This window comes from Microcaecilia unicolor, chromosome 3 (genome assembly GCF_901765095.1).
Source record: "Microcaecilia unicolor chromosome 3, aMicUni1.1, whole genome shotgun sequence".
In the NCBI taxonomy this organism is placed as follows: Eukaryota; Metazoa; Chordata; class Amphibia; order Gymnophiona; family Siphonopidae; genus Microcaecilia; species Microcaecilia unicolor.
Genome location: NC_044033.1, coordinates 74,947,622 through 74,968,980, shown reverse-complemented (window position 1 = coordinate 74,968,980; position 21,359 = coordinate 74,947,622). Strand labels below are relative to the sequence as shown.

The 21,359-nt window shown below is 44.9% G+C and overlaps 1 protein-coding gene across 4 annotated transcripts in view; it reads left to right on the top strand.

Annotated features, from left to right (window-relative positions):
• The first annotated feature begins 7,708 nt into the window (after positions 1-7,708).
• The window catches only part of LOC115465525 (putative deoxyribonuclease tatdn3-A), a 66,343-nt gene continuing 52,692 nt past the window's right edge, over positions 7,709-21,359 (top strand). For all 4 annotated transcript variants that reach the window (XR_003941426.1, XR_003941427.1, XM_030196050.1 and 1 more), the window contains exons 1-4: positions 7,709-7,803; positions 8,924-8,956; positions 10,033-10,106; positions 14,209-14,290. Coding sequence is in view for 2 of the 4 variants with exons in the window: in XM_030196050.1 (XP_030051910.1) it covers positions 7,747-7,803; positions 8,924-8,956; positions 10,033-10,106; positions 14,209-14,290 (246 nt within the window). In the remaining 2 variants the exon portion in view is untranslated. The remainder of the gene's footprint in view (positions 7,804-8,923; positions 8,957-10,032; positions 10,107-14,208; positions 14,291-21,359) is intronic.

Genomic DNA, 21,359 nt, shown 5'->3' with positions numbered 1-21,359 from the left:
GGCGAAGCAACCAACGGCTGCGCAAGGGCTTAGGGCTCGCTTGTTGCCTCCCTCGCTGACTATCCTTGTCCTTTCTTTCCTTTTCAGGGTTCTTGGAGGTGATACTCTCCACCAGAATGGATGTTCAAGTATCAAAAGGGGGGAATGAAGGAGTGGAACGCCGAATACTACCCGAATACTGCTGAACAACAGGACAACCTCATGTTTTTGTGCCTACTGATGGACGTATACTTATGCACTCTACCTCTGCTTTTGGCTGTTTAGCCACACCTTATTACTGCACTGGACATTTGTGCCTTATCCAGTTTTACTGTTTACTAACGAAAGAAGGTTGCTGTTTACTAATGTAAGGACAGAATGCAGGACTATTAGACATATAGCTTGTAACAGTAGTTTGCAAGGCCTATACAAGACCAGCTTGCATGTAGCAACGCGACCTTGGAGGGTGCTGACACCCCCTGCATTCCTGAGCCGAACCTTATCTCCTGTGCTAGAAAGGAGCATTGTGTGTGTGTGAAGAATAAGCTGCTAAGTTTCGTTTTTCTTGCCAGTATCATTTCAGTGTTATGACGTGAGTATGTACTGGGACTACAATTTTGTACTGTAAGAACTACAAATGTTTACTGCGCATGCCAGTTGTGATGTGTAAGGGGCCAAATGCGCAGGCCCAGTAGGGAAGTATAAATGTAAGTGTCAGATGATTTATGACACACAGTGTCCCGAGACTACTCGGTGCTGTTCACTTGCTAGCAATAAAGTTGCCTTGTTTGGAACCAAAGTTTGCCTTTCGTCTCCTGATTTCCCACCTGTTTCAATATGGTAACCCTAGCGCCGCTGGTCCGTGTACCTGGGGACACCTGGAGCCCGGACGCGCACCTGTGGCACCTGGAGCCCGGACGCTAAAGAGGCTGTCCGGGCTCCTCCCCGGGGCTTTTAAGCCCCGTTTCCTCTCCTCCCTCTCGCAGCGGGGTGCCCATCTCACGACGGGATCGAGCACACCTTGCTCCTCCCAGGGCGCCCCGCTGGCATGAACGCGCATGCCCCCCTCGGTGCACGGCGCCATGTTATCTTCGGCTCCGTGCACCCGAGGGGGCACTACGCCTCTCTTTTCTAAAGCAGAGCATAGTGAGGTTCCTGGAATCAAATGGATTGCAGGACCTGAAACAGCATGGTTTTAGTAGAGTTGGGTCTTGTCAGACAAATCTGATCAATTTATTCGACTGGGTGACCAGAAAGTTGAATCAAGGGAGAGTGCTAGATGTGGTGTACATAGATTTCAACAAAGGTTTTGACATAGTTTCACATAAACTAAGCGCCCTTTGTATGGGCGCTAAAGTGACTGACTGACTGGGTTAGGAACTGGTTGAGTGGTAGTCGACAGAGAGTAGTGGTAAATAGAGCTCACTCTGAAGAAAGGGATGTTACCAGTGGTGTGCTGCAGGGTTCAGTTCTCAGGCTGCTTTTTTTTTTTTTTTACATTTTTGTAGGCAATATTGCTGAAAGGCTATCTGGTAAGGTTTGCTTCTTTGCAGATGATACCAAAATCTGCAATAAGATAGACACCCCTGGTGGTGTGGATAATATGAGGAGGGACCTAGCAAAGTTTGAAAAATGGTCCAGAATTTGTCAGCTAAGATTTAATGCTAAGCAAATGCAGTGTCATGCATTTGGGCTACAAAACCCTGAAGAAGTTGAACAGTTTAGGGGATGAAGTATTTCTGGGCACGAAAGAGGAGCGAGACTTGGGGGCTGTGTGATAATCTTAAGGTGACCAAACAGAAAAGGCCACAGCAAAAGTCAGAAAGATGCTTGGACGCACAGGGGAGAGAAATAGCCAAAAGGAAAACACTTATGTACTTATGAGGTGATAATGCCTCTGTATAAGTCTCTGGTGAGTCCTCTTGTAGAATACTGTGCACAATGCTGGATGCTGCGCCTTAAAAAAATATAAACAGGATGGAGTCAGCCCAGAGGGAAGCAACTAAAATGGACAGTGATGGATCTCTGTCAAAAAGCATGTGGGGACAGACTTAAAGATCTCAATACATATATTTTGGAATAAAGGCAGATGAGGAGAATTATGATAGAGACACTTCAATACTTCTGTGGCATAAATGCACAAGAGGCGAGTCTCTTTCAATTGAAAGGAAACTATGGATTAAGGAGCATAGGATGAAGGTGAAAGGGGATAGACTCAGGAGTAACCTAAGGAAATACTTCTTCATAGAAAGGGTAGTGGGACAAATACATAGGATCTATAAGGGAGAGAAAGGGATAGTAGATTGTATGGATGGGCAGACTGGATAGGCAAAATGATCTTTGCCTTAATTTTCTACAGTTTATTCTTTCATTTTATCCCTTCTCCTATTCTTAGCATTTTATTTATCACTAGTAAAAAAGGCCCGTTTCTGAGACCAATGAAACGTGCGCTAGCAAGGTTTTCATCGTAGTGTATATGTTTGAGAGAGTGTGTATGAGAGTGACTGTGTGAGAGAGAGAGAGAGAGAGAGAGACAGAGTGAATGTTCGAGAGTGTGTGTGTGTGACATAGAGTGAGGCTGTCTGTGTGAGAGTGTGTGTGTTTAAGAATGAGAGTGTGTGTTTGAGAGAGAATGAGAGTGTTTGGCAGGGGCCCCCCTCCGTCTCCCGCCCTTTTTCCCCCTCCCCCGTCTTCCCTCCCCCCTTCCTTCCCCTCCCCGTTTTCCTCCCCTCCCCCCTCCCAGCTTCAGGGTCGTGGGCCCCCTCCCTCCGCCTTTCAGGGTCGTGGCCCTCCCTCCCACTGTCACTTTCAAGCTGGCTCCCTCCCTCCCTCAGGCAGGCTGGCTGGCTGGCTGGCTCCCTCCCTCCTTCTGACGTTCAGGCTGCCTGCCTGCCTGCCTGCCTCCCTCCCTCCCTCCCACGTTCTGGCTGGCTCGCTCCCTCCCTCCCACCCACGTTCAGGCTGGCTCGCTCCCTCGCTTCCTCCCAAGTGTCAGTGCTCCATTGTGACGCGAGGGCGGGGCGATGGTAGTCCTCCCTTTGTTGCAGGTCGTTCGCGTTGTGTTTGACGTCACTGATTGGGTGGGCGATGTGATTCGTTGAGTGTAAGTGCTCCGACGATCCCTTAATTGTCAGCTGCTGGTAGTCCTTCCCTCTTTCACGATGCGATTCATTGAGTGTCTGTGCTCCGCCCTCAACATCATCACGTTTGACGCGAGGGCGGGGCAAACACTCATGGGCAAACGTCGATCTACACCACCACGGATTTAGAACGTTGGGACATTGGGAGGCTTCATTAGAACGTTGGAGGTGTGTTTTATATAGAGAGATATTTGAAATGTTGTTCTGTCATTAATTCAGTTACTTCCTACGACTCCTGAAGCATGTGTCCCATTCAAAGTCAGGCTCTTTTTACCTGGCTCAGTGACGATAGTGGACTAGTAACGGGCATTACCGACAGGCATTTCATAGCAGTTAAGGTCTTGTAGCAACTCCTCTCTTCCACCTCAAATGGCAGCAGCGTCGAGCAAAAAGAAAATCCAGCAGTCAGCGGAAGGTCATTAGCAGTGCTGTAAGTCCCTGCAGTGGTGCCTCCTGCACAGGTTCTGTTTCTTCAGGGGAGATGATCATAAAAGCCCAACTTCCACCATCCTGTGCTGCATGGATGTGAGTACCCAGGATCCACGTCACCTCATGTCAACTGACTAATTACTATGCACTCACCATTATGTCAGAAAGCGGGAATAAATACAAATCATTAAAATGGGCCTATTTTTTAAATGTTTCTCCATAATGAACTTCTCATGCAGGGCCATACTGAGGGCTGTGGGTACAAGTGATATGGGGGATGCAAAAATAATTTACTACAGAAAAAAACAGCGAAGGTCACCGCAGGAACAGTGTGCAAAGCAAATGCATGTGAAAACCGCATTTAGGCATGTGAGCAGAAGGAACCTCAATGCGTGTGACCTGACATGTCTGTAAACTGAGAGAACCAAAGCTGGTGGAACAGCCTGGAACACAGTTCTGTCACTTCTTTTCAGACTCCATAGCAGCATGGGTGTTTTGGTCCAGCTCCTCCCTTCCAGTAGCCTGCAGAGTAGAGTAAGAGAAGGGGTGAGCCTGGAGCACAGCAGAGAAATAACTCTGGTCTCTAATCCAGCCCCTCTTCTCCTAGTGCTCTTGCCCCTGGCCCACTAGCCCCCTCTGCCACAGTTCTAGTTCCTTACTGTCTATAAATTAAGCACTGCAAAGAACCGTCAGCCCCTACTTTTACATGCAAAACAAAGTTTAATAATTTAAAAGTATGATGTTTATGCATTGTTACACAGATGTTGTAGGATGATCATGATTGTAAGAGTTTAATTATCAAAATATTGGAAGAGGCAGCCTCAAACTGAAGGTTCATCTAGGGCATCCAATTATCTTGCACCAGCTGTATCCATGGGAACAAGGTAAAACAGGATTACCTAGATCTCAAGGATATCTATAGAAATGCATTGAAATCTGGGTATTTTACCTAGTTCCCAATGAACATTTTTTTGCAGAATGCCCAAGGCACATACACTGGTGCTTTAAGTCAAAGGCAGTTTAATAGACAGGAGACCAAGTGACATCAAAATGTTGAAACCAATTAGGGTAGTTTCAGCTTCCCCTTCCCCATGCAGCCGTCATCGCCATACTCTCAAAACAAAGCAAGCAAACCTATGAGCTGCTGCATCTCTCTGTCTCACACACTCTCACTCTCACACACACACACTCTCTCACACACACACACTCTCTGTCTCACACACTCTCTCACTCTCACACTCTTTCTCTCTCTCTCTCACACACACACACACACACACACACACACACACTCTCTCTCTCTCTCAAACACACACACTCTCTCTCTCTATAACACATACTTGGATGGATGGAGGGGGCAGGGGAGAGAGCAAATTTGCTGGATATGGATTAATGGAGGAGAGGGCAGGGGAGAATGGAGAGCTGCTGGACATGGATGGATGGAGGGGAGGGCAGGGGAGAGAGGAGAATTGCTGGACATGGATTGATGAATGGGGGCAGGGGAGAGAGGAAATTTGCTGGATATGGGTGGATGGAGGAGAGGGCAGGGGAGAATGGAGAGTTCCTGGACACGGATGGAGGGGAGGGCAGGGGAGGGGAGGGGAGAGAGGAGGTTCCCTTAAAAACATAATCGCCATTACATGATAACCTTGCTAGCGCCCATTTCATTTGTGTGAGAAACGGGACTTTTTTACTAGTTTGTTATAAATCGTAATGTGTGTCATTTGGAGAGGCTAATTATAGGGTCACCCTAGCATGTGTTATATTCGTGCAGAGATGTTTTTTCTCCTAGTAAAGGGATACTAAAACAGACATCATGTTATGAGAATCAGGTGATCAACATTCAGAGTTTCTATCTATTTATTTATTTACGACATTTATACCCCACATTAAACATGAATTAGGTTGAAATCTGGGAGCATTTTAAATCTCTTTTTTCCCTGTGCCTACATCAAAAGAAAAAGATGGCATGTGGGAACTTGCTCCTTTTGTTTTGTGGATTGCAGAGGTATATTATAAAAATGCACTTGATATTTTTATTAGTGTTATTTAACAGACAGATATTGAATAACAAGGGCAGAGCTACCTTCATGCAGAAGTCCAGAGTCCGTCTAAATGTGACAGCATTGTCCAGTTCAGCACACTATTAGCCACCAAGTTCATACAAAGTTAATTATGTTCTGTGGAAAATAAATCTGTTGGCTTAGGCTACCTGCTATGTGAATATTCCATTATTGTTTCATTATTGCTACCATGTATTACATATAGGCATTTGCTTTAAACTTTGATTGTTTTGTTTATCCAGACCTTACATACACATGGTTTTTAAACCCAAAGGTGAATCCTAAGGGTGGTTGAACAATTAGGTATAAACTGTGTTGTTTCTGATTTTAGTTGTTTTGGAGTGCTTAGGGTCCTGCTAATCTGTTGTCTGGAATTTTGGAAGATGGACATAAAGAATAACAATTACATTTTGGATGTACTCTGTAGAAGTTCTTGTTTACTATTGCAGAGTGATGGATGCCTGTTCTGGTGTGTGCATATAATAATCTTTGAATAACTGTCTATACTTATAGCTATGGTTTCTGAACATGTAGTATTATTAAAGGACAGAATTTTAAATGCCCAGTTGGTATATATGCTAATCTCAACTTTGTTAAATGTTTCAGACATATCCATTTATTTGTTCACATGATATAACTGAACTCTATTATTCTGTCTCACTGTATTTTCAAATGTAAGTCACATTGAATCCAACTTTGCTTGGGATAATGTGTGATATAAATGTTTTTAAAAAATCCTTTATCCTCCATCTTTTAAGACACTGCCTACCTGCTGGATAGTGATGGCACAAGGAAAGAAAGTTTGGTCCAATGAAGACTAACTCAAAATAACCTGTTCGTTAGCTGGGTTCTAGTATCACCATATTAAAAATGCAACCATACCATGCCTCTATGGTTATGTTCCAACTGGATTTCTTGAAAAGATTATATAAACTTATGATATATGACTAGGGACACAAACATACACTTATTCATTCAATATCACAATTCCTCATGTACAGCCCCAAAACAACTTTTTAAGGCGGATAGTGTTCCTTTAATTATCGACCAGATTATAGAGATAAGAGTTTTCAGTTTTGGCACAATATAAGTCATCACAAGAACAAAATACAAGAAAACCAATGTACTGCATTAGGGGCTTATTACAGCCCATTTATATTTAAACGGTACTATGTAAGCCACATTGAGCCTGCAAAAAGGTGGGAAAATGTGGGGTACAAATGTAACAAATAAATAAATAAATAAAATAAACAAAAGAGATCTGCATTGAAACAAAATATTTTTTTATTTTGACTTATAAAACCACTTGCCCCTGAAACATGTTCAAAACAGAATAATCCATTTGTGTATCTAAAAAGTAAACTTCTACAAAACAGATGAAGATGTGATTCCATGTGCCCCAATGAAAGGAGACTTTAGTTCTGCTTCCATTTAATTTCAATATATTCCTTCATCTTTATAAAACCAGACTTCCCAAGGCATATTACAACAACAGTCAAGATAAACCCATCAGGAAACAGGATATCCTCACCGAAATCTTGCCATCTGTATTGTACAGAACAGTGAAGAAAAATGAGCACACATTACAGAGTTTATAATTGCTGTTTTCTACCAGTTACAATAATTTTTGAAGCTGTTTTAGTGATATACAACTGTTATTTATTTTCTCCTCCACCTTTTAAGGCACTTGTAAGCCAACTGAAACAGTTTAGACTTGTTACAAGATGGACCAGCAATAAAAGAACGACAACGTGGATGCAGCAGCTCATAGGTTTGCTTGCTTTGTTTTGAGTGAATGGCGATGACGGCTGTGCGGGAGAGTGGAAACAGAATTAACTAAATTGGTTTCCTCGCTTACAGCGGACTAGATAGGCTCATTTCCACTCCTGTCTATTGAACTTCCTTGTTTAAATCCACACCAGGAACCAGTGCTGCTATTATGATCTAGAAATACAAAGCACAACTATCACAAGCTAATCTTGCAGCTTACTGCCTCTAAAGCGCTTTCTAAGTGAGACAAATTCGTAGCATGCACTGTCCTGTTCGTAGCTTCTTGTTCTAATAAAGTATTGTGGAAAAAAAAAGATGCAGGGAGGAAGTTCCTTAATATAACCCACCTGGGCAGCTGACTGTTGAGAATGGCTTCGGGCTTCATTGATTGCCACTGCCATATGACAGCAATAGAGTTCCAGCAGGTGAGTGCACAGGCAGGACAGGGTTGAGAGCTACAGAGGAGAGGAGGCAGAATGATCTATAAATTATAATTTTGCAGAGGAGGAAACCAGCAGGACGAGGCAGAGCCTGCAGAGGGCTTTACCACGGTGGGTTAATATCTTGTAGAGGAGGGTACACATGGGTGGAACTGAGATCCTGTAGGGATGGGCATAGACAGGGTGTGTGAGAACCTGCAATAGAGGCACAGCCGATGAGCTGAAATTCTGATACAGAAATCTCCACTGCCTTTCATTTTCTTTCTTGCTTCCTTGTGTTATGTCCTGCAGGCATTAGTAAAGTGGTTTTATGTGGGGTTAATGTTTTGACTATTGGGTTTCTTTTGTGCATACCAGGAGAGAAATGAACCTCATCCCTATGCATAGGTATGTTGGAGATGATCTCGGTTTCAGATTTACTGCAAGCACTGGCATGGTGATAGTGGGGAGATTATTCTGTAGGGTGGCACAGCGTGCTCCACTACTAAATTCTTTTATTCCAAGAACACGAAGGGAGGCTACATGCACATCTGTTTCCATTATCCTTGTGCATCCTAGATTAGGAGGGAAGGGCTTCTAGTTAGATGGCATCCCTAAACGGTAATGAAAACGATAGGAATGTTGAAGGAGTAAACACAAAGTACTTTTTAGAAATATGTTACATTTTTCCATGTTTATATCTCTCAGTTTCTGCCACTTCTTCCATCCCCCTTCCTCCCTTCCCTAGATAGCATGCCAGGGTGGTTCAGGGGTCCCTCACCAGCCCATAGGTTGGAGAGATGACATCTCAGTGATGCACTGTGGCTGGCAGGGATGGCTACAGTAACTGCAGTCATCATCCTTCCCTCTGTGGGCCTGAGCATGCCATGTCTGCTGTGTGCTCTGGCCCACACTACCCTAGCAGCTGGTGGATCTAGATCCAAATCTGATTCTTAAACTTTTCAAGAGACAGCCTTCGCTTTAATGGGGTCCTTTCTGCAATTACTCTACATTCTTTAGTGTGTTGACATTGATCACAGGGCATCCTCCAGATGTTGAGACACCTAGTGGAAAATTTTACAGTGAGTATAGATGTTTCATTGTTAACCAATATTACTTCTTTCAGGATGTTGATGTCATTCTTGAAAAATCCCATGAGGTGAGTCTGATGTTGATAGCTATAATGCTCTGTATTCAGAGTTTGGACTTTGGTTGGGGTTTTAATGTAACACTGGGTTTGGTTTTGGTTGGGGGGATTGGTGTGACGTTGGGTTTGAGTTTGGTTGGGGATTTTGTTGTGACGTTGGGTTTGAGTTTGGTTGGGGATTTTGTTGTGACGTTGGGTTTGAGTTTGGTTTGGGGGTTTTGGTGTGACGTTGAGTTTGGGTTTGGTTGAAGGTTTTGGTGGTTTACTGGGTTTGGTTTTGTTTGGGGGGTTGGTGTGACTTTGGATTTGGTTGGAGGTTTTGGTATGACATAGGATTTGAAGGGTGTTTAGGACTAAGCCAAGCAGTTATTGTGTGTGAAGCAGCAGTATTAGCTGGAGTCCTGCTTTTCAGTCCTGAGCCATATTCAAGAGTGTTCTGTCTCTTTAGTTCTAATATGTGTCACTGCTTTGGGGTTTATACTTTTTTTTTTTTTTTTTTGTAATAAAAGGGTGTGCACCTTTTCTTGTGGTCACTTTCCTAGTCTTTCAGGATCTCCTTCCCGGAATGCACACTGGTTCTGGCTGTAGTATGTACTGCACGATGAGCTAAAAGCATAGGAATTGCCGTACTGGGACATACTAATTGTCCATGTAGCCCAGCATTCTGTTTCCAACAGTGGCCAATCCAGGTCATAAGTAACTGACAAGATCTCAAAATGTAGCATGAGTCCATTCTACCGACCTCAGGGATAAGTAGTGGCTTTCCCCATGTCTACTTTAATAATGTTTTATGGACTTTTCCTCCAGCAATTTGTCCAACCCTTTTTTCAAAACCAGTTATGCTAGTTGCTTTTTCCTAATCATACAGCAGTGAGTTCAGTTTAACTTCAGTGAAAATATATTTTTCCTGTTTGTTTTAAATGTACTACTTAGTAACTTTGTGGTGGAGCGGAAGTGAATTCTCAATATCGCTCTTCTGTCTTTGTTAGATGGGTTTAACTTTTTATTCCTTGTAAAATGTTTACTGAAATTGCATTGTATGGACCTGTTATGATACAGCTGTGCTTCCTTTTTTTTCTCTTTGTCAGGCAGGGGTCAAAGCCCTTATTTCAGTGACAGAACAAGTGGATGAATTTGAAAGGGTCCTCCATCTTTCTGAAAGGTTTGTGTTCATTCCGGGGGTCTTGCTTTCAGAGAAAATGAATGCAGGGTGCATGTTTTAGCTACCTTTTCAGTTAATTTATAAAACACATCAGTATAATAGACATATTTGATCTTTAACAAGCAAGCACACACACACCTGCTGCTGAAAGAACAGGGCAAGTACAGCTACAGAGAGGAAATAGGAAAGTCGGTACTGTGCACCTCGTCAGGACATTCACAGGACTTCCCTGCTCACACACAAACAGGAAATAGATTTCCTGAGAATAGGACTCATATGTAAACCCCAAAAGAGCTTCTTCAGTGCCTTTTGTTCTCTGAGGACAAACAGGCCTTTGTATTCTTACAACTGGGTGATGTAATCTGATGGCGCTCGGTGTGGACGCTGATGAACGAGATGAAGAGCTTTCTAGCAGCATCCCACCGTGCATGCGCTGGTGCCTTCCTGCCCAACACATAAGCGCGGGTCCCTCAAACTTCGTTTTTCTGCAGAACAGGGAGGATACATCATAGTGTTCTCCTCACAGTGCTTACTTATAACACTGTTCCATGCAGGTTTTTTCTGTCCATTCAGAGAATATTTTTCTCTTTACCTTTTTTATTCAATTTCCATATAATTTCTCTTAGTTTTTTTGGCCCTTAAAGTTTCTTTTATTTTTTTTTTTGCATATTGCTAGGCCCTTTTTAGGCTGGAGCTCCAACCTCAGTTTGAACACTGCCCCTTTTTCCGGGTCAAAATTGAGGAGTTTAATTTGTCCAAGAAGACCCCCAGTAGCTTTGAAAGATGTGCCCAATGTAATCGGGTGATTTCTGTAATGAACCCGCACAACTGGTGCATTGGGTGCCTTGGACCTGACCATGAGCCTAACTCTTGTTCTCTCTGTTTTTCAAATGCAGCTGAGAACACAGAGGGTGTGGCAGGTTCAACAGGAGAAGCTTTTTGGCACCTTGAAGGTCGAGGCAAATACATTGACCTTGGCACTGGAAGCATCGACCTCAATGGCTGCCAAGACTTCAGCATCCACTGGTGTGCACCGGCATTGAGGAGGTCTCCACCTCTCTCGATATCGTGCACTGAGTAGGCCCTGGGACTGGTCAGCATCAGACCCAACACCGAGGACTCATAGGAGTACAACATCATCCTCATCGGCACCAAACAATCACGATGCTATGCATCAGGGAAAACCCAAGAAGCATAAGCATCGGTCCTCCTCGATGCACAGTGCCGGGTGCGCTGGGACATCAGCATCGCCGGTACCTGAGAAGCACCTGCACCAGAAGGACACTTCCCCTCCTTAGAAGAGATGCCGGTGCGCAAGTCTCCCAGCAGCTAGGTCCCAGTTACCAGTCCAACACCGACGCCTTCTCAGTCTGCGTTTCTTCTGCTTCCCCCCACCTTTGCTGATACCTTCCTTTGTGTCTGTTTCTGAGCCATGCTCGGGGAGGAGCTGGCGCAGGTGCTGCAGTTGCAAACTGTTCAGGCATCGAGGGCACTTGTGCCAGTTGTGGATCTAACCCAGGTTTTTCGTGAAGCATCTTCCATGTTGGATGACAAGACCAGTGCTCTAACCACTTGGCCACAGCTCCATTGCAGAGATCCTCAATGCTGGCATCTCAAAGGGTGTAGAATTCGACCTCGACATATACAGTACCACTCTCGACGTCGGAGGAGTTGGAGAGTAGGGCTGTACCTTGGCTCTCTTCGGGGCGTGGACATGGATCCACTGAGTCGAGGCAGGCTCATTCAATATAACCTGAGTACGATAAAGAGTCTGAATGGTACTGCGCATGGGATTCAGAGGAGGACTCACATTACTTCTTGAAGGAGGAGTCTTATGGATGCCTTCTAATCCCTCCCACCTCGAAGACATAGATCTCCACCTGAGGGTCTCTCTTTCACTAGTTTTATTAGGAAAATGGCTTCTGCCATCCCATTTAAGTTAGAAACAGAGGAAGAGCCCAGGGTGGAGATGTTGACTGTTCTGGACTACGAGTCTCCTTCTAAGGAAGGGGTCACTGTACTATTGCACCTTATCCTTAATGATGCACTGATGAAGAACTGGCAATCTCCCCTCTCACTGCAGGTTGCACCTAAGAAGGTGGATTTGCAGTATCCTATCCAAAAGGCTCCCAGATACAAGAGGGCTCAACTGCCACACCACTCTCTGGAAATCAAATCCACTCTCAAACAAGCTAGGAGCGTCAGGACTCTTGACTCGGAGCCCCCAAGTAGAGAGGCCATGACACTAGACTCGTTTGGGAGGAAAACTTTTCAGGCCTTGATGTTCATTGCCCTCGTCCAGTCCTACTATCTCTACACGAGCCTTTACTTGCAGTCTCTGGTTCGCAGTAAGAGTGATTGCGGATACACTCCCACATGAGCAGGCCGCAGAGCTTCGCCAGTTGGCCAGTAAGCAACTGTAGTGTAGGAAATATCTGGCCAGGAGCACGCATGATTCTTTTAATATAGCGTCCAGACTCTCCGCTGTGAATGTGGGGATGTGCAGACTCTCATGGCTACATTTCTCTGACCTAGAACTGGTGTTCAGGAGAGGCTGGTGAACGTTCCTTGTTGGGGTGACAACTTGTTTGAAGATAAGGTGGAAGAGTCACTGACCTCATAAAGAAACATACTGACACCATCCAGACTCTCTCTGCACCCTCCAGCTGCATTCTTTTCCTCACAGAGGTTTTTGAGTGGACTTAGACGGTGAACCTACTACTCTTAAAGGCTTAGGTTCGTGCCACCTTCCCCCTGTGCCCAGCAGCCTCAGGCCCAGAGTTCTCGGCCTTACCCACCCCAGCCTCAGAAGTCCCAGCTGGCGCCCCAATTGAAGCAAGGGGTAAACTTTTGGCTGGTTCCAAGAAAGCATAGTTGCACTCAAATTAACTGTTCCGGACAGCCTACCGGTAGGTGGGAGACTAAATTGTTTTCCAGCACTGGTGGCCCCTTGTAACCTCTGACCAGTGGATTCTTCAAATAGTCCATCTCGGTTACACCCTGTATTGGCATCAAAGACTATCACTCAGCTCTCAGCACAAGCAGATACTTGTAGAAGAAATCTCCACCCTTCTTCAGGCCAATGAGGTCAAACCCATGCCTTCACAGCTTGGATGTTGCAAGCATAGAATTTGAATCCTTGGATTTGCTGGAGGGAGTCTCCTATATCTTGCTGACTTCCAGGAAAGACTCTACTAAGAGGTGTTACTCATTTAAGTGGAGGAGGTTTGCTGTCTGGTGTGAGGGCAAGGCCTTAGATCCCCTCACTTGTCCTATACAAAAACTGCTTGAATACCTTCTGCACCCCTCCGAGTGTGGTTTAAAAACCAACCCTGTAAGGGTTCATCTCAGTGCAACATGTGCTTATCATCATGTGGGAGGTAGGCCCATCTCTGTACAGCCTTTAGTTGTTCACGTCATGTGAGGTTTGTTGTTGACAAAACCCCTGATCAGACCGCCTGTTGTGTCATGGGATCTCAACATTGTCCTCACCCAGCTGATGAAAGCTGCTAGATTCCTGTCATTTGAAGTGCTTGGCCTGGAAAGTTGTGGTTCTGGTGGCGGTCACTTCAGCTTGCAGAGTCAGTGAGCTTCAGGCCCTAGTAACTGACTCGCCTTACACTAAGTTTCACCACAATAGAGTAGCTCTCCACACGCACCCAAAGTTCTTTCCTAAGGTATTGTCGGAGTTCCATCTTAATCAGTCGTTCTTCCAACTTTTTTCCCAAAACCACATGTCTATCCTGGTGAGAGTGTACTGCATACCTTGGATTGCAAGCAAGCCTTAGCCGCCTCTCTGGAGCGGACTAAAGCCCATAGACAGTCCACACAGCTTTTTGTTTCTTTTGACCTGAACAGGATGGGGGTAGTTATCAGCAAACGTGCCATTTCCTATTGGCCAGCAAATGCCAATGTTGAGAGCAGGCGACTGTTGTTTTTGTAGTTAGGAGAAGGGCACACTTCTGCTGTCATATTCTGGATCACTTCCCTGTATGAGAGCTCATATCACCCATTGTGAGGGGGAGACACAGTGCTGCTTGGCTACCTGCCTTTTGTGTATTATGAAACTGTAGCCTCTCTCTTCTCTTTATTGTCTTCTAAGATATCCTGGCTTTGTTATGCCATGCTTTGGGATTCACCCAATTCAGAGTGGTGAGGAGGGCCACCGCAGTGCGAGACTGCAGGTAAGATATCCCCTCCCCTGTGTTGCGTATTGGAGGACAGGAGTGCTCAGTCTTCCTGAGTACGGACTTTCCTGGCATTGTCTTTTGAAGCTCCCCTGAGCTATTGCTGTGATTCCAACCTTTTCTACTGCAGGTGACAGGAATATTACCACAACAGTGACTCCTTATAAAAGGCTGGAAACAACTGTACTGTTTATAAGAAATGGTCTGCCTCCTGTCCCCTCTCTGCTTCTGTATTTCCTCTCCTTTTTGTCCTCTGACTGTTCTGTTGCCTGTTCTTATTTATGTATGTGTTTTTTATATACTGTCTTTAATCCCAGGGCATAGCAAGACAGTTCACAATAAATAAAATCATGGGGAATCAAGTTGAAGATGTGGAAAAGATTAGTGGGGGATAAGAGAGAGAGGGTGGGAAAGTGTTCACTGGGGCAGTAATGGGGTGAAGAAAAGGAATGGAACAGCTGAAAGAAGAGAAAGCATGTATAGGTCCTAGGTGATATGCTTTTTCAGCATTGGGATAGACATTATAAAATAGCCATGTTTTAATGGGCTTCTTGAACTTGGAGTGGGAGGTGTCTGTACAAATGTGATCTGAGAGGAGTTCCAAAATTGTGGCGAAAGCTGATTCTCTGGTGATATGAGGTATATGGAGTGGAGGAGTGGCCTAATGGTTAGTGCAGTGGGCTTTGATCCTGGTAACCTGGGTTTGATTCCCACTGCAGCTCCTTGTGACTTTGGGCAAGTCACTTAACCTCCATTACCCCTGGTACAAAAACTTGGATTGTGAGCCCACTAGGGACAGAGAAAGTACCTACATATAATGTGTACAGCCCTGTGTATGCCTAGTAGCGCTATAGAAACAATTATTACTAATAGTAGTAGTAGTAATATGAGTGGGTGCGGGAACAACAGTAGACCAGCCTGAGAAGATATTAAAAGTGATGATAAGTAAGGTGGGACTTGATTCTTCCTCTTCTGCTTTTCTTTGTGTGTATTTCAGTGTGTGCCTTTATGTGTGGAGGGTGAGGTGGGATCAGTGACTCTGTGTATGCCCATATCTATGTATGAGTAAAGGGAAGGATATCTAGTGAGAGAAAGCAGATTGGAGGAAGTGTGGGAGACTGTCGGAGCAGGTGTATAAATGTTAGCGTGTTAGCTGAGAATCTGAAAATTAGCAGTGTCTGGGCCTCAGGAGGTTACCTCTTCTGTTTTTTTGCTTCCAGATAGTTCACTGCACCTAAATTGTCCCAGTCCAAGAAAAACAGGCCAGGTATTTAAAAAAAAAAAAAAGACAAAATAGAACAAGGAAGACCAAATTCCAAATACAATAAATGTATTTTAATAGTATATAAAGAATCATAAACATACATCAATTTACAGACTATTTACAGCAGTTCGGTATGTCTGGTTTCTCCCCAGAGCTTATTGAAGCTCTGTGGTCCCCTTCAGGCAAAAGAGCTTCAGCTGTCGATTCCTGCCACCAAAACCTTTAAGTCTCCCAGACCTGATGGTGATGCAGGCAAGTTTTATAAAATGCTGCAACTACAACTCTGTGGCCCACTGTTGATGTATTACAATGAGGCTGTGACCTGAGGGGAACTTCCTCGTTATGTTAATGAGGCCCTGGTAACCTTGCTGTTGAAGCCTGGGAAGCTGAGGGACTCCCCGAACTCCTATCCTCCAATTTCTTTATTAATATGGATCTTAAGATTTGTCCCAGGGTCCTTGCGGATAGGCTCTACCTTTACTTGCCTACCGTGGTCCATGAGGATCAAATTGGCTCTGTTCGTGGTCGTCAGTTTGTTTTGAATGTAAGGAAGGCTATTTTAGCTCTGGCCTGTAGTCAGCAGGGAGACATACTGTAGCTGTTGGCAAGTTTAGATGCCACCAAAGCCTTTGATCAAGGGAGTTGGATGTTTATATTTCAAGTTTTATCTCTTGTGGGGATAACTGGCTGGTTTCTTGATGCTGTTCATATGCTGTGTACCTGTCCGCTTGCCTCCTTGCTTGTCAGTGGGGTTCACATTGATTCCCTATAGAATGGGGAATGCGCTGTTGTGTACATTGCTGAAGGAGGAGGTGTTACATGACCTTACAATAGGTCCTGTTAGTCCTAAGACCACGGCTTTTGCTGATGACCTCTTATTGATTCTGACTCACCCCCTGCTCCTCTAACTGTAGCTCTTGAACTCCTTGAAGAATATGGCTTCCTCTCAGGATTTTCCTCAGACTTGGATAAATCCATGGCTTTAACCTCTTCAACTGCTTTACGGGATTGTCGGGAAGGTACTTTTCCTCTTCAGTGGGCAGGGGGACATTTTTATCTGAGGCCTTGATGATCAGAAGCAAACGCAGGTGCTAGAGGCCATTAGCGCCGGACTAGTGCCCATGTTTACCTGCGCCCAGAATCAGAGCCGGCAAGCACGTGAAACAATACGCTCGCAGGCTCTGATCGCTAATTGCATGCAAATGAGGGTCTCCCACATTCCTCCCTAATGATCAGCGAACAGTGTGCCAAACAAGGGTGCTGCTCCTACTGCAAACCCTACGCCACCTCAGAGCTGGCATTAGGGTTTGCCAGCAAGGAAGGAATGGGGGAGTCCCACTGAAGAGGTTTGACAGGTCCGGGATTTTCTCCCAGACCTGTCAAATATATGCCCCCCCCCCCAAAAAAAAAAGCACAAAGCTTGGAGGTCCGGTGGATCTCTAGACCCCCACCCCAAAACCATAATGAACCCTGGTGGTCCAGTAGGACCACTAGCCCCCCCCCCCCCCAACATTGAAACAAACGACTTGGTGGCACAGCGGGACCGTTAGACCTTCATCCCTTCTCCCTCCCTCCTGGCACCCCCTCCCAAAGCCACCTCATTGTCCATAGTTGGAGGGGGAGGGACTAGCACGCCCTCACTCCTCTTCGAGTGCCTTCTCAAAATGGCAATGGGGGGACGGAGGTGGGGGGAGCTAGCAGTGCCACTAGACCACTAGGTTTCTTTAGTGTTTGGGGGGGGGGGGGCTTGGAGGTCTACCGGACCTCTAGGTCTTGTGTTTGGTGGGGGCAGGTTTAGGTTTGACAGGTCCTGGAGAAAATCCCGGACCTGTCAAACCTCTTCTGCTGTTTGACAGGTCCAGGCTTTTGACACAATCCTTCTTCAGAAGTATCCCTATGATCAGAGCTAATAGCGTGCCTAAATTTGCATGCTGTTAGCTCTGATCTTAGGGGTATTAATGCCGTTCTAATTTTAGAGCCCTGTTTGGAACAGCACGGGGGTTCTGATCATCGGCACCTGGGTGTTCTTCTCCTGGGGACTTATCACACATATACTCTGTGAATGTGAAACCATTGTTGCATACTGTGGCGGTTTGCCTGTATGCTTGGCGTACTTATCCTTTATCTTTGCTTAAGCAAATTCACTTTATATAATATGTTGATTGTACCAAAATGGTTGTATATCTTTCCAATGTTGCCTTTATATCTTGCTGGGGCTGATGAGATAGTTACATAATAACTTTTCCAGACTTATTAATGGCAGGATAAGTGAGCATGACTTTCAATGCACATTATCGCCTCCCCTAAAGAGAAAGGGGGGACACGTTATGCCTAGAGCAGGAGCAGAGGCGGCCTGCTCAGCTCCATCTTCCTGCCAAATCGACCACATATCCTTCATATTTTTTCTTGCACTAAAAATGCTCACGTGGCTTAGTAAACAGGGCCCTATGAGGCTCATTTTCAAAGCACTTAGCCTCCCAAAGTTCCATAGAAACCTATGGAACTTAGCCTCCCAAAGTGCTTTGAAAATATGCCTTTATATGTCCTATTTCTAAAAAATTGTTCAAACCAACATAAATACCTATCTGCCCAGTTAGCTATCTCAGCATTTGCATTGAACATCGCTGGTGCTCAGATAACTTTCAGGTAACAGCCTGAAGTGCTGTGGACTCCTTCCATTCCATACTTCCTCTCTGTCTCACAGAAAAGCATCAGGCCCCTCTCTAACTCAGATCATCCCTCCCCACTACAGTCCCTGTAGGCCCATTTGGGCCTACCTTTACAGTCCCTGGTGGTCTAGTGGACAAAGGCCAGGAGATGTCCACTTGTTCCTGCCCATCGTGGCTCCTACTTCATAATGGCTGCCATGACCTCTAGTAGCAGCCTGACTGTACTAACACAAAGCTTATTGCAGAGAAGGAACTCTCAAAATATTGCCATGTTTGTTATAAAAAATTTGGTTTTTTTTTTTGTTTCAGAATTTCTTTTTAACCCCTGAAGCAAGTGTGTGCTAAAACATGGCCATGTTGGGTTTTAGTATGTTTCTGTTTTAAACAATTTATGTACATTTATTTAAACAATTTATGTACATTTATTTATCAATATATCTATTTATGTTTCTTTATGTACTATTAAAATTAACATTTGGGCAAAATAGAACAACAATCTCGGACAGGTGTTGGCCTTACCTGTTCTTACAAAGGTCCAGTGACAAAGATTTCTAGCATGAAAGACTGTAGGCCACAGTAACAGTTAATGTACGAGTTTGACTAAGGGACTACCTCTAAATTCACTTCTCCTTATCTCTCTGTTTCCTTTGAGAGACATTTGACAAGAGATGGCGGTAGGCGTTAAAGCAGACTGCAGAGCCCATGATTCCTGTTCCAGTGCTCAGATGTTGGAGCAGGGAAGAGCCCATCCTGTTTTATCTTTGGTGTCAGGCAAGCTGAGAGGAGCTCAAGATATTTCTGTAACTAGATGTTTGGGTTACCAGTATGATATAAAGGTAGAGCGAGACACGTGATGCTAGGCGAGGGGTAGGACGCCGCAAGACAGAGCTCTGAGGCCCCGATGCAAGATCGCCCCCCTAGCAGCTTAAATCGGCGAATTTGAAATCGGCAAAAGAAGGAAAGATAGACGAGATAGCCCAAACTAGCGAACGGCGGAACTTATAAGGTGGAAAAACATCAATATGTCCTCCAAGGCGCCGCGGAAGGACGGAACACGAGGGAGAACGGGAGAAAACAAAATGGCGGATCCCGGCCCCTCGGGGGAAACAGTAAGTTCCGCCTGGGCAAATGAAATTGCAATGGAGGTTTCGCAATTATTAGAATCTTCCGTAGACCTGAAACTGCAGAAAATCTCTGAGAAACTCGATGTTATGGACGAGAAATTAGAGGTTCTAAAAACTGATCTGACCGGATTCCAACAACGGCTATCGGAGCTGGAGGATAAAAATACCCAGCAGGAGGGTCAGTACAAAGAATGGCAACAAAGGATTACCCAGCTGGAATCAAAAGTGGATGATCTAGAAAATAGATCACGAAGAAACAATATCAGGCTGGTGGGGATCCCAGAGACTGTAAGGGAAGTAGATCTGCGGGCCGTGTTGGAAGCATGGTTGCCGAAGGTGCTTGAAGCGCAGGAGTTGATAAACAACTTAAAAATTGAAAGAGCACATCGGCTGGGTCAACTGAGACCCGAAGCGCAAAGACCTCGAGTGGTAATTTGTAAAATACTAAATTACCACCATAAACAGGAGATTTTGAGGTTATGGCGATCTCAGGGCATGGTGAATTATGATAAGCATAAGGTGTTATGCTTTCAAGACTTTTCGACGGCAGTGGCAGCACAGCGAAAGCAATTTGTAGGAGCATGCACTGAATTACATAACAGACGGATTAGGTTCGCACTGCTCTATCCAGCTAGACTGAGGGTCCAGCATGAAGGCCGGACACGTTTTTTCGACACTGCTAAGGAAGCATTGGAGTTTGCCAAGCAAATAAAAGGAGGCATGGAGCAGTCTGCTGAGGAGGGGGTGCACTGAAGAAGAAGTGGATACCATTGCAAGATCGAGGGATTAAGAACTTTCATACTGTTTTGCCGAAGAGGCAGAAGATATCCAAAGCAGTAGCGGGAGCAGAGCCTTGAGAGCGCTACTATTATTGTGAGACACTTAATATAATGGTTTAAGTTCCATATAAGTTGGGGATTTGTGGGGCAGTAAAAAGTTAAATATGCATAATAAGTTATATCAAGAGTTAGGATTGAGATTACAAGTGCAGGTTAATTGGAAAGGGACGCTTCAAATATGTTTAAGGGGGGAGGGAGTTTTCAAGATAAAAATGTTGTACTTTGAATGGTGTGTGTAAGAGGTCCCCCCGAATATGTTAGTGGGAGTAGAGAGTTGGTAAAATAACAGGGCTTAGGGGAGTGGGACCTGAACATTTCGATAAAGAGGAAGCTGCAGGGGGGAGGGGCAGGGCGTTAACGTGTCTGGTTCTTAGAGAACACAATGTGTAAAGTTTGGAAGAGGGAGAGGGAGGGGGGGAGGGAGGGGGAGAGGGAACAATGGGTAGAGGAGAAGGGGTCCTTTAAATTGTTTTTTCATTTGAGATTTATTTGGTTTATGGACTATTATTTTAATGTTTCTTTTTCATTACTGGAAACGCGCGCTGGAGAACGGCAGGGGTGGTTATTTTGGATGAAGAGAGGGGTGCCTAAGGGCTGGGAGGTACGCCCTCTGATTAACAGGAAAAGGCTGAGACAATGGAAATGGATGCAGTGGAGTGATGGGGTCAGTTAAATTGTTATCATGGAATGTAGGGGGAGTTTCTTCGCCCATAAAACGGAAAAAAATTTTGCAGGCTTTGCAACGCCAGGCGGCCGATATAGTGTTTCTTCAGGAAACACATCTGACAACACAAGAGCATGATAAATTTCAGCAGGGCTGGGTGGGCGCGGTAGTGGGCGCTCCTGCACATAATAAAAAGGCGGGAGTATTGATACTAATTCGAAAGGGGCTGTCAATATCTATAAAAGCGGTTAAGAGGAGTGCAATGGGTAGATATGTCCTGATAGAGATGGAGATGGGGGGAACTCCTTACGTTCTTTGTAATATATATGCACCGAATGTATATGAAAAAAGTTTCTATAGAGAGCTGGTGGACCTGTTGACTCCATATCAGATGGGAAATGTGGTGCTGGGAGGAGACTTTAACATGGTATATGACCCAGAGCTGGATAAGACTAGCAAGGGAGGATTGGGGCCTCGGCATTATCAAAGGGGGCTACCATTCTTGT